A 13,293-nucleotide genomic window follows, 5' to 3' on the forward strand; every position below is an offset into this window, starting at 1 on the left:
GGTCTGAAAGGGTTAATATTTTAGATAATTTTTCCGATATTGGGCCTTAAATATAATAAACTAGATCTATAGTTATGGATACCGCGTTCAGTTGTCGCTGGGTATAAAAGACCCCTCACACGTTGGTTTACCTTCTTCTTAATTAGACCCAACAAGTAAACCAACGATGTGATGGGGTATACATAGGTCCTTCGGAGTCGCGGGAGTTTAGGGTGGGGGCCCTAAACTCCCATTAGCTTCGGCGACTCTGAGGCGGACGATGGTTCGACGTGGTCCCGAACCATCGTGTGATAGTACCACGAGGGTTTCGGGGGTAGCGTATCCACGCATACCCCGGGACGGGCTATCGAAAAATAGCAAGGCGCAAGGGAAGACCGCGTGGCGATCCCTGACCGGGAGATACCGCGGTCCCCCGTTAAGCGCAGAGGGCGACCACCGGGGGGGGTTTTAGTGGGTAGGAATCCCACATACCCCTGTCCTCCCCCCAGAGGCAGGGCATCTTGAATACCAGAAGATTTCCCCAACCGAAAAAATATATAAATACATAGGTCAGACTGGTAGAAATTTTAACATTCGTTATAAGGAGCATATTTCCGCGTATAGGAATGATCGCCCGGAGAGATCTCATTTCTCTAAACATTTATTAGAGTCGGGACATATTTTACCGCACGGTCATTCCTATGACGTGCTGCATACCTGTAGCAAAGGATTGCGGATGGACGTATTGGAACGGATGGAAATAATAAGACACGCGGGTATTGGAACTATATTCAACGAACAAGTCAATGTTTCCTCCTCTCCATTATTACAAGTTTGCCGGGGGACTCGGTCGGGGTACTCGTCTGTTACGTGAAATCACAAACATAACTCACACGGAATAGAGGGTATAATAAAAAATAGCCCTACTGATCGGTCACTTGACTTTGAGTAGTAGTGGGGGGGAGGAGGTAGCATATAAATAACAAGCGGCGACGGACTGAGCTCACTCTGTGTTTGGCACTAATCGGTGTAACATAGAAAAGACGATTCAATTGAGAATGATTTATTTACAAAAATGATTTTAATTTATTTAATGGAATCCATCCTAAGTAAGAAAAGGCCCAATATTTAGCCACTTCACACAGTGCTTTGGCACTAATCGGTGTAACATAGCTCCTGAAGATGCCCCGTGGAGGGGTGAAACACGTGTTGAGTGATTTGGTGGTGGCGGTTGTGTGATTCGCATTGTTTGCCGCATGCGCATTTATCAGCGGGCTGGCGGGCGGTGCATTTCATTGCACGACTACCACTGCATGTGCGGAAGTGGCTAATTATTGACTGATGCCATGTCCGAATCTAAAAAGAAATGTATACAGTACAGTGTTGATTATTTGAAATTTGGCTTCATTCCTTCATTGCCGGACAAACAATTGCCTATGTGCCTTTTATGCAACAAAGTTTTGGGCAATGAAGCTATGAAACCATCTAAACTGCAAGATCATCTGAGAAGATGCCATCCTGATAAAATTGTAAAATGAAGAAACGAATGTCATAATACAAGAGGAACTGACTGAACTAAGTACAAACGAAGAACTTAAGGTTCAATTTAAAAACGGACATCAGCAATTCTGGCTGCAAAACAACATACCCGTTACTGATTCCGTATTTTGGAATATAGCGAGGAAATTTTTAATTTCCTTTCCATCGAAATCATTTCCGTCAAAAATATTGACTTATTGCTTATGTTATTTTATTTATTGTTTATTTTATGTTTATTTAATGTTACGTATATTTTACATAACAGATACAAAATTTTGAGTAGTTTTAATTTAAATTCAATTAATAAATGTATAAATTAACATGTGTTTTTACTTTAAGTTTTTAACACTAAACTTCACTACAGTTAGAAATTTACAGGAAATCAATAACAGGTAAGTAGGGGGTCTACCCAACAAGGAAAAACATAGCAAGGGGTCTACTACACAAAGTTTAGGGAACTCTGATTTAGGCTGTATTTAATAAAGTGTATGTGAATAAATCTGTATTGTTAAACCTTGTTAAAAGTTGTATTGTTACTTCTTGCTTCTTTTCCACAACTACAACACATTGCGAGGAAGAGTAGTCAAAATAAAATAAAAAAAATTAGTTGACGATTAATACGAATTCTGTAAAAAGTTCCAATTTTTAAGAAATTAATTTTATATTTATGGCTAAAAACTCCCGGTGGTCGCCGTGTGGCTTTGAGGGAGCATCTGCAGGCAGTATTACAACCCGTCACGGTACCTCGAGATGAACGAGGAGTTGCTCGTCGAAGCCCCTGTGACTGTCCACAGTAAGGTACCTCATTTACCGCCCCACTGCAGCGTCGTGCCCACCGATGCGAACGCCCTCGTGCGAAGTAACCGGTTGCGTCAAAGCCTGTTTTGCTTCAGTATTCCCAAGCCGCTCCAGCGCTGAGGCGCACCGCACCGCGCAGGGACGCCGAGCGTGGCCGCTTGTTTCCGGCGCGTACCACCGTCGGGCCACACCCGTCTCTTTATGAGCACTGCGCGTTTGGTCGGATATTATATTAGGTGCGTGTGCCATCTATTAATTCATGTTACAATTATTTTATGCTTTATAGTTTCAGCCATGTATTGTTTTAAGTTACCCAGATCTGTTTTATCGATTGATTATAATTAGCTTTAGTTGCGGGAATGGAACCTTCCTCCTCGCGTACCGACGCCCTGCTGCTCACGAAAAAATTAAGGTTGCCCCAGGTTCTTGATATTGCCGAACAGTTTTTTTTGTGCCAAACACTTGCACCCGTGAAGTCCACCGTATCACGGAACATATCCTTACTTAGTGAATTAAGGGAGCCATCTTTCTCCATGCGGTTAATGTGTTCAACGATATATCGGACTTACAAGTTGTGTGAATGCGGTATGCCTTAAGTATCTTATAATACTAGTGTCTGAGTGATACAACTTTTCAGTACCACGTCGAGGAATCTGCTCCCGACCAAGCCCGAAGGCGTCTTCATTGATCGATCGGCGGGTTCTATATACGATCCTACCACGCGATCGCGATCCTGCACCCCGGCGGCCGCGGCGAGCTGGTTGCACTCGCTTCGAACTCGGCACAAAGTACAAATCTCTCGGTAGTTGTGGGTTGTGTGTGTCTTGTATTGAAACTAAATGAACCGACACCAATTTATACAAGTAACCTAAGCGGCAAATAAAAAAGAAAGGTTTAATAAAACAGATGAATGGACTTTATTTGTTTTACTAAGAAATAAATACAACTAAACGATACATTTCTTTACAAGTGTTGGATGTTGGAACTTAAGAGAACGGTCGGTCGGCAGCGGAGGCGGCGAGTGCGTGTCGTGCGCGTCGTGCGTGTCGTGCGTGCGGTGCGTGTGGTACGGAGGCGTTATAACCGCTTGAGGATGCGGCGGCGGTCGCGCGCGCCCCCCGCCCGCCGCTCGCGCTTGGCTCGCGGCGCCCCTTCACCGCCCTCCGCGCTTTCGCCGCCCTCTGCGATCGCCTCCTCCGCAGCGCCCTCCGCACCCGCGAACTCCTGCAACCCAACGCAGCAACGACTTGAACAACAACTGCATGGAGTATGCGGCGCAGGCGGCCTGATAAACCTCTCGCTCGCAGACACGGGCTTGAGGTATGAAATTACACGTGTCTTCCGGCCGGGGCCCGGGATACCCCGCCGCTGGTTTTGCGGCGCCGGACATTTTCCGACATACAACCGGATATATTCTACATCGTATAGACTGTAATCGCACAAACATAATTTCTTCCAAAAGATTGACCTGAAAGAGCCCACCTAAAATAATAAATTTCCCCAAAAAGCTCTCTTGTGAAAGATGGGAATAGAGATGAAACATTAAACGGGCGTCTTGGAATCATCACCCATACGAACAAATGGTTGGCGCAGGAGCGGAACGTAGTTAACTGCAGAAATGTAAAGGGGGTTGATTCGCTAGAGCCCCCCGGAAAGGAATGATGCGGACGATCAAAAATGAAATTTGCCTCTTTGTTTAGCTCGGGACCGACCTGCTTGTGCGCGGCGTGGGCGGCGTGGGTCGCGTGCGTGGCGTGCGTCGCGTGCGCGCGGTCGGGGCGCGCGTGTATATCGGTGTAGAGCTTGGCGCGCGCGAAGTAATCGTCGTAGTGGTCGCGCAGCAGCGCGGCGGCGTCCGCGTTGAGCGCGGAGTCGGCGTTGGGCGCGATGAGCAGGCAGCGCACGGCCAGCAGCGCGTGAGCCAGCCCCAGCTCGGGCCGCCAGTCGCGCTTCAGCGTGTTCACGCACACCTCGCCCGCCGCCGACACGTTTGGGTGGAAGATCTTGGTCAGGAAGTAGGCACGCGGCGGCGCGGCGGGGAACTCGCGCCCCAGCACCAGCCGCACGCGGAACACTCCGCCGGCGTACGGCGTGTCCGCTGCGACGCAATCATTTATTTTCAAACCGCTTACAACTAATTTGTAAATTGAATATGAACCAGATGTTGCCGCGTTTCTGACAGAATTGCAAAATGCGAGCAGTATTACGGCTGTAGGTTTTTATAGTCCGACAAGATATTTAGTGTGCATATGCATTTGTAATAGAATATTTTGCCCTTCAATATCTAAGACAGGCCCACTACCTCTAAGAATGCTCGGCCACATGCCGCACGACCAATGACAGCTAGATCATTGACCATCATCATCAACTTGCAGTCCTTACTCTCAACAAATAACCATGTTTTTGGATATTTGGGCAACCTCTTCTAAGGATACAAATTCAAGACCATTGAAACGTGCAAAATCAACATCAAAAATTAAATTTTTTTTTCAGTTCCACACAAAAAAACATTTTCATAGGCCAGGATAGGATATTACAGTGAGAGTAGATCCAGACATTCCACTTTATTACTAAAGCTCAATAGATGAAGCACTGGGAAGACTACTATGGCCAAGAATTAACATGTTTTGTACAAAGATATTTAATCAGATTGTGGCTTCCCAACCTGTATTTTATAGTCTAATTCAAAGAAAATAAATTTTATTCATGTTCAGTTAAAATTTACATTTATTTTTATCTTGACTTTGAGTGTATTGGACACAATAAAGATGGATTTTAGATCAACAAGCCCTGAATTTGAGAAGACTGTAAATGTCATAAAAGTTGTGAGTGCTACATGTTGCTGAATATAAATGAACTATCCTATCTTGTAAAATCATAACTGATAGTGGTATATGTAGATATATAGTAATATGTGCATTATCATTCTCCTCATTAATTGAAATAAAATCAGAAAGCCAATCAGTAGTTTAAGTTAAAATTATATTGATTGCGAAACTTAAATACAATTTGTAACCTTAAATTCTAAATCGATGTAAAAATTACATTACTCTAAAATTTTGTCAGAATGTAAACTGAATAAATGAATAAAAATTGTATCAATTAGATCTCAAATTGTTGAGACTTATTTATTTAAATGCAACGCATTATATTTACAAATACAATTATATCTGCATCATCTATTTCTTTTATCTAACAATAACTTAAATCATCTTTGCAGAGCGCAAACTTGTGTACACAGGTCACTTTAAGTGTGGACATTTTGCCAGTTTCAAGTAGGCAGCTGAATTTACATAAGTATAGTAGTGTCATTTTATTGAGCAGGAAAGATAACTCAAATTTTACTAAACCGACCTTAATTTAATTAAGTCATTCATTCAAAGTTAACCTACAAGAGGACACCATCAGTAAATTAGGACCTTCCATACAGTCTCAAGTAAATAACCTCATATGAGCTGCAGTGTTGGAATATAACATAGTCCACTTTTAAGCCTAGCTCTGATACAGAATGACATTAGAACCCTTGACAATGTAAAGCAGTATTGGTTAACAAAGAAGTTTTTTTTTATTGCAATGTAAGAACTTTACAATGTATATTCTTGATAATGTATTGTAGGCACTTTGCAAAAATCAAGAATCCACTATTCTTGCAAACTTTCCACTTCAAAATGGATCACTTCAATTGTTTACAATACCAGATATCACCTAATACTCCGTAGGAAGAGAATATTCTAGATAGTAATGTAGAATATTCTAGAAATTTACCTGGCCCGTCGATGAGGGCGACGACGTCCGTGAGGTCGTTGTCGCGGAGCACAATCTTGACGCCGGCGGGCGGGTCCGCCGCCAGGCGCCGCACCTCCCGCGCTACGCCGCGCAGGACCTGCGGGCACACGTTCTCCACGTTCGACATGCCGCCGCGCTCAGCGCCCGCCGCCGGCCACCATCACACGCACTGCGTGCGCTTCTGCCGCTACAGCTGTCTGCTCCGAACGTACTTCTAAAAGAATTACAGCAGCCGTGTCAGGCAACACGGGCCTTACTCTCGATTTGCAGCCTTGGCCCACCTCGATTAAATTCAGGATGGTTGATATTTAGTACGTTTAAGAAGAAATCCTGTAAATAATGTATTAAAATGCTGTATCTCTATTTGTTTTGAGATCACAAGTAAACACCGCGGATACAGAACAAGCACCTAGACAAGAACGCATAGACAATTATACGTTATTTTGCTCTCTGTCGTTTTCAAATTGAATATACGAAAAAATGTTGCAATGTCATAAAATTCAATGTGTTTCATTTTATGCTTCTAACATTAATAAGCATATTTTGATATTAAAAACATTGCCTTTACTGTCATAATAAATAAATTTAAATACCTTATCAAAAAACTTTATTAATTACATGTAATCCAAAAAAATGTAGTAATCAAAATTAAGCGAATTGCCTGTAAGTTCGCAGTCCGAGGTTCTTGTAAACAACATTTTTTATAGTTTTCCTACTCAAATCCAACTGAAGAGGTAACAGATTCTATTTGCGGACAGGACACCTTGTAGTTTGCTTCTTAATCTATTTCATAATTACAGGTGTCATAACGGATCGGCCAGACATCTTTTTGGCATTAACGCTAAATACTTCGTTAAAACTTTTAATAATGTAATTAACATCTTAGCGTGATATTTAAATTTTTGAGCAAGTTAAAAATCATAGTTTACTGCAATCACAACGGAATAAAGTAATTACAGCCATGGTCATCTTTAAATGTCCACTCCATCATTGAAAAAATAATAAAAATTAAGAGTCAAACATGTTTTTTATTTTGTCTGTACCTAGAAACTTACATAGTCAATAATTTTAATTATCGTGTAGCGTTCATTTAAGAAGGCTTCGTTTCCTTAACGCACATGGTTTTAAGAGACGATACCGTAAGACATTCAATGTAAAAATTAATCAAACCTTCGTATCTGGGACCATACAAGGTTTTATTCAGCAAAAACAGTAACAAACTGCAGCGGCACCTGCTACATCTCAGAATGACGCGGCACCTGCTCCACCACGGTACAGGACACGCTCGAGTCGTAGAGCTATACTCAACATTCCGGGGTTTTACCGCTCTGTATATGAAAGGGGGAATGAGGCGCGCATTTAAGAACACTTTGTATTGCTGGCCACTACGGCCACAACACTTTTTAAATGATTCTTGCGCGTTCAAATTAAAAGTTTAAACCAGGATTTGGATTCAAACGACGCCAGTTTGCCTACCGTTGTCTTTGCATTGACTAATTTTGGGGAGGAAATGAGTGTACGGGTGGTAATTTCAAACAGATTAATGCAAAAATATGTTTCTTACACCATTTGATTAAACTCACTCAAAAAGAGTCATGATGATGCAACTACTATGTTAAAAGTACATAGTGATAGTCTTAAGCTTTCGCCTATACAATAGGTACGTACATAGAGTAGAAAAATCATTTTTTTTCTCTTAAATGTATTTAATTTTTGCAAGAAATTTATTTAATTTTAATTATAAGAAAAAATATTTTTTGGTAATAATAATCATATAACAAATCAATATTAACAATTTATTGCAATACAGATTTATTAAAATGATTAGAATCAAACATAGTAAAATTTTTTGGTTTTAAAACTAAAAAAAATTATCGAGTTTTTTTTACTCTCGGCTTGAGTAACAAGAGAACTGAATAAAAAATTGCAATTTTTTAGTATTATACCTCAAATAATGTTATGTTATATATATAATTAAAATATTAATATTGTAATACGAAAATATCAAAAAACGGAATGACTATTTATTAAGTGGATACTAAAACAAAAGATAAGTTTTTCTTAAAATTTTTACCTTGTGGCAACAAAGGAAGAATCCCTCAACATGTTTTTAAAAAATAATATTTTTTTTTACATCACTGACTTAAAGAAGTGTGTACTAAGGAAATTGAAAACCTTTATAATTTATTTAATGTAGAAAAATATTTAATTTAGAGATATCATGAGGTAAAGCATTACCTATCAAATACATGGTGAAGTTGTCGTTAAATATTAGAAAAGATATTAAGTTGCAGGATGCCGGCAAATAATTTGAAAACACTGTCATGTCCGGATGAAACGCATACGAAGGAGCAAGTCCTAGACGAACAGAAGGAGGAGAGGTTCCGCGTGAGCGTGATTCTAGAACGCTACTTCTCTGACGAGCGGGCACGCGCCTACGTGAGCGTGCCGCGACGGCGCCCCGTGCGGTGGCTGCGGCAGCGGCTACGGGCGCTATTTGGGCTGCGCGGCGCGTTCTGCCTGTGCAGTCGCGGACACCTGCTGCCGCCCGACGAGCCGCTGTCCCTCCTCCAGCCTGACGACCCTGTGCAGTGAGCATGTGCATCCTCATCATATCGAACAACAACACAACCACTCAATAATAACAGCTTACTTGCTAAAGTTGTAATAGGATCACAGTAATTTCGGGTTTGTTATGAAGTGATGAGAAGAATGTGTTGGGGCGCTATGAATGCCTTCACATATAATTTTTGGTATTAGAATTGTAGCTCCTCGGAACATATAGTATGAATTATCATTCTTATCTTGTTGGATAGCACAGACCTACATTAGATGAAGGCACTTGGGTTTATTAGTAACTAAAAATGATAAATGTTGGTCACCATAGTGCATTGATGTATCAATACATGTAGATATTTATATAATCTATTAATTGTTAATGTGTATATATGCTGACTAAAATTTGATGATATGTCTGTACCAAACTTTAAATCAAGTATATGGTTATCTGGACTTAAGTAGTGAAATTATTTGAATGGTTTTGTTAGCAAAAGCTAACAAAAGCTTCTTAAAAAAGAATTGTCTAAACTCTTTCAAGTAGAATGTAGTCCCATGAAAATAGGAGTACATTCAACATTTTGGACTCAAGACAAAATGCTTCTCATAAAAATCCCTGAGCAGAGAGCAAGGAACACGGGACTTTAATGACATGCAGTATGAACATGGATGCAATATAAGCACAGTGCCGCTTGCTTGTCAGACCATAAATTAATTGCAGCTAGTCACTTCTCTCTCTGCGTCACACAGGATGACTTCATATATTCACAGCTCTTAATGCAAAAGGCTTTTGTACATTTTAATGAATTAATGTAACATCAAGTAATTTTGCAATGTTAGTCGTTCTGCTCACAGTAGCACTTCTTGTTGTGTTGTGTTAAATTTGAGAGTCTGCATGTTTATGTTTCAGTTAAGTTTGAATGATGTCACCGTCTGAGTTATGTGAGCATTGGGACGAAGGACACAAGCCAATGAGAACAGTTATTTTTTACATTTTGTACCTCTATGAAAATGTTATTATAAATTTTCCTTTAGTGTTAGTTTTTAATTGTTTTGCTAGTGGTTTGTACACAGCAGGGGTCAACTGTTTAGTCTTGGTTGTACCATTTTTTCCGCTTGATGGTGGTTTTGTGTCATGATATAGTAACCATTTTGATTTCTATGAGATACTTTTATTGACAGCACAGCTTGCCTTAAGTCTTGCAACACAGAAGTTGAAGCAACCAACCTACTGATTATGTCTAATTTGTGTATTATGTTCAAAGTGCATCAAAAACAAGACCATCTATTTAAATACTAAAACCAATAGCTAAAACTGTTTGACAGATAAAGAATCATACCCATCAGCAAGATTTGAAATTTTCTATTTTTAAAATTAATGCAAGATGTTCACTTTGTTAAATGACAACACAATTTAAATGTGTTTTAAAACATAGTCATTAATTTGCCTTCATTTTCTTAATTGCAGAGTAATCCCACTACAACATGATACAACAGAATTAGATGAGATCAATTCATCATTTGCCAATGCAGAAAAATGCCAATACAGAGTCACCATCTCTCCAAACCCGTCCCCAGAGCTGCGGCCCGCTTCAACGGCGACTCTCGAAGTAAACAAAGACGAGGAATTGCTGCAAATGAAGAAAAAAGCACTTGCTCTGTTGGACACGTGTGACAGTGCTTTCTCTATCTCTGAGAAGGATACTCTCGGGGCGCAGTCGGCAGCCGTCGACAGCGACCGGCCGCGCAAGGCACGCCGGCGCACGCGGCGCCGCAAACGGTGCTTCTCTGGAGAAGAAGCGAATGCAGCTGAAGTGCATGACCAAAAAGTCACCGATAAGGAAAAGGAGGATGTTATCGATAGCAGTGTATCTATTGCACAAAGTGGCACATGTCCCAACCTCGTTATAAAGGCATCTGGAGAAAACATGGCAGAGGGCGATGTGGGGTGCGCCGAGGGCGGGCGGATAGAACCGCGGCGCGCGCGCCTCGTGCACTCGCTGTCGCCCTAGCGAACGCCAACGATAATAATGTAAAGAAGAGTTTATTGATTTTCCAATTAATGTATATGGATCAAAGTAAATATAACTTGACATTTTGTAATTGATTCAGTTCACTTAAAGCAACTAAGTATGAGTAATAAAAAGCCACAATTTGTACTTTAAATAAACGTTATTTAACATTAAAAAAAATATTGAAGTTTACTCTCACATTACACCGATGGTACGTTGTGCCGTTAAGAAACTGTTGTTGGTAGGTGAAAGAAAACAGCAACTCGGCAACAGAAGAAGAATATATTTACTTAATTAAAACGGGTAGTGGGCAGAAGGCCCGGTCTGATTTTGCATCGCAGCTCGGTACTCCCCTGATGGTGGTGTTAGCCAGCCGCACGATCTCGCAGCACTGGTCAGGCGGCAGCAAGTCGAGAGCAGGGAGCGGAGCGGCGGGTGTGTTGCTTCCGGTGCAATCGGATATAAATTCAACCTCAATGATAGTAGGTTTTTTTTTTGTATAAAACTCGCACCTGTGAATAAAGGTCACAGTTATGATATACATATATAAATTTATGTAAAATTTGCTCCGCTGACAGTAAACCCGGAGATGGCTAGCGACGAAGGAAGGAAAGAAGCCGAAAGCAGTTGATGTGATTGTTTACTGCCAGAACGGAGTTACAAAATGTAAAGCATGTAAAACAAAAATAGGAGAGATAAACAAATTGAAAAGTAATAATGAATACATAATGATGGAACTATGGACACAGACAAAATGTTGAGCTCTAACTTATTGCTAAACGCTACTTAATATTAATGTCTTTGTAATATTTGTTCAACACTTACCCTTTTGGGGTGCGAAGCGATATAAAGGTTGTAGCGTGAATTAAATGATGCCCAGAAAATGAAAAGGACCAAAACGTGAATTTATAACGTAAATTCTAATTGGCCCCGGTGCGTGAAACGACACGTAGCTGGTGAACGCAACCGACACAAAGAGTGTGCGTCGGGGCGTGAGACGACACCTAGCTAGTGAACGCGACTGAGGCCAGGATCCTTCTCCCGGGCACTGTTGTAAACTGCTGTGGCTGGTGCGCGGGCGCATTGTAATATTTGTTATAAAAACAAAGATCCGCTGAACCAATAGCACGCCTCACGACCCCACGCCACTTGAGATGTACCGTTCCCCGCCAGGGGTTGAACAATTTTTTGCTGTATTGCGATTTATGAGATGTTTCTCGTGTTTATATTTTTTGGTAGAAATTTTAACTAAGATTTATGGGACGCTAACTTATAACGTTACTCGTATAACGTGAGGCGATAGAAGAGCCGGTTTATGCGGCGGCCGCACTGCCCACCGCTGCCGATAACTGCGTACCCACAACAAGCCAGTCGACAGATGAATACCGGTGCCGCGTGGAAGATGTATTGCTTATGTTTCAAAAATAAGCTTAAACTAAATAAATTGAAAAAAAAGTTTCAATAAATAAACGTTTATAATAACACAAATCGCCAAACGGATTAATGTATACAAGAAATATGATTAAAATGTTCAAAAGTTTTGTTAAATATTTATCAAAAATGAAAACCACAAATCTTGAGATCGTTTATTTCTTATATTATTATTATATATAATTCTGCAATTTCTCCGACCGACGCGACCATTCTCCCGGAAGGAGTCGAGATGGAAATTCGCGATTTATAGCGGGGATTCCGCATTTTCTCACGCGATTTAAAAAAAACTGATATTTGCGAAATTCAAGATGGCGGCAGCACCGCGGGGAATTGGTGGACGTTCTATACGATGAAGTACGGCGAGTCGAAAAAACAAGATGGTAGCCGAGATTTCTCTAACTCGTTTTCGAGCGCTCGCTTCGCCGTCGCGCGACACGAGTCTAGTGAAATTTTTTATTTCCTTTTTTGGAAAAATCCCCAACTTTACTAACCCGGATTGATGCTTTTTCGCTCCCCCGAAAGCACCATTATTGAGTCCCCGAGTAAAACCAGGAAAAAATTCACTTTATTGAATTCGAATATCTCGCTATCGCGACGACGGAGTCTAAGCGCTTCGAAGGACACGATCTCAGGACTGTCACTGACGTTTTTCGAGTTTAAGACACAAATTTTCCGACTTTTCATTTAATAGAATTTACAAAAGTAGGAGCAATATTTTAAATCAAAAAACAAAACGGAGGGACGCGTCGCGGCTGTATAATGATATTTGATCATTTTTGTCGCTGTTTACAGGCAACACTGGTCACAGGTTTTTTTTTCAATGGGGAGTATCACTCAAGTCTCACTTCTGCAAGAGGTGGCCATGAGAGATATAGATTCGCAATGTAAGAGGCATTTTTCATAATTTTCGGTGTATTCCACAAAAATATGAAATTAAGTAAATGCAAGATGACGGCCGCGCTTCGTAACTCTCCTTTTAGAGGTAGGTCGGTAAGTTAGATTGTCATCCCGTGTGGAGTTGCCAGACCTTCCATCTGGCGCGTCTCCCGGTTGGCGGATATGGGTCGCATCGAACATGTACCGGCGTGGAAAAAAATTGGTAGGTACGCTCCCTACGAGCGTAACATCAGTTCTTTCAAGAACTGAGAAACGGCCAGGGACTCTACTGTCCCAAAGGCGAGCCGCTCAG

The 13,293-nt window shown here is 41.1% G+C and overlaps 2 protein-coding genes across 4 annotated transcripts; one reads left to right on the forward strand and one right to left on the reverse strand.

Moving 5' to 3' along the window:
• Positions 1 to 3,227: 3,227 nt before the first annotated feature.
• On the reverse strand, positions 3,228 to 6,553 carry LOC137930304 (ubiquitin-conjugating enzyme E2 S). Its single transcript, XM_068773532.1, has 3 exons — positions 6,082 to 6,553; positions 4,029 to 4,414; positions 3,228 to 3,540 (listed from the first exon to the last, which is right to left on the reverse strand). The coding sequence occupies exons 1-3, from the start codon at positions 6,227 to 6,229 to the stop codon at positions 3,394 to 3,396; spliced, it is 681 nt and encodes a 226-aa protein (XP_068629633.1). The 5' UTR covers positions 6,230 to 6,553; the 3' UTR covers positions 3,228 to 3,393.
• A 1,643-nt stretch (positions 6,554 to 8,196) lies between these two features.
• Positions 8,197 to 12,192, forward strand: LOC137930285 (uncharacterized). 3 transcript variants are annotated; one of them, XM_068773511.1, is made up of 3 exons: positions 8,197 to 8,328; positions 8,383 to 8,693; positions 10,127 to 12,192. In XM_068773511.1, exons 2-3 carry the CDS (start codon positions 8,398 to 8,400, stop codon positions 10,668 to 10,670), a joined length of 840 nt encoding a protein of 279 aa, XP_068629612.1. In that variant the 5' UTR covers positions 8,197 to 8,328; positions 8,383 to 8,397; the 3' UTR covers positions 10,671 to 12,192. The 3 variants fall into 3 exon arrangements, with proteins under 3 accessions (XP_068629612.1, XP_068629610.1, XP_068629611.1); XM_068773509.1 differs by having other exon boundaries at positions 8,391 to 8,693; XM_068773510.1 differs by having other exon boundaries at positions 8,397 to 8,693.
• The last annotated feature ends 1,101 nt before the right edge of the window (positions 12,193 to 13,293 follow it).

The sequence above is a fragment of the Battus philenor genome, unplaced genomic scaffold (assembly GCF_028537555.1).
Source record: "Battus philenor isolate CCGP_79_NKW_IND1 unplaced genomic scaffold, ilBatPhil1.0.hap1 SCAF_6, whole genome shotgun sequence".
Lineage (NCBI taxonomy): Eukaryota > Metazoa > Arthropoda > Insecta > Lepidoptera > Papilionidae > Battus > Battus philenor.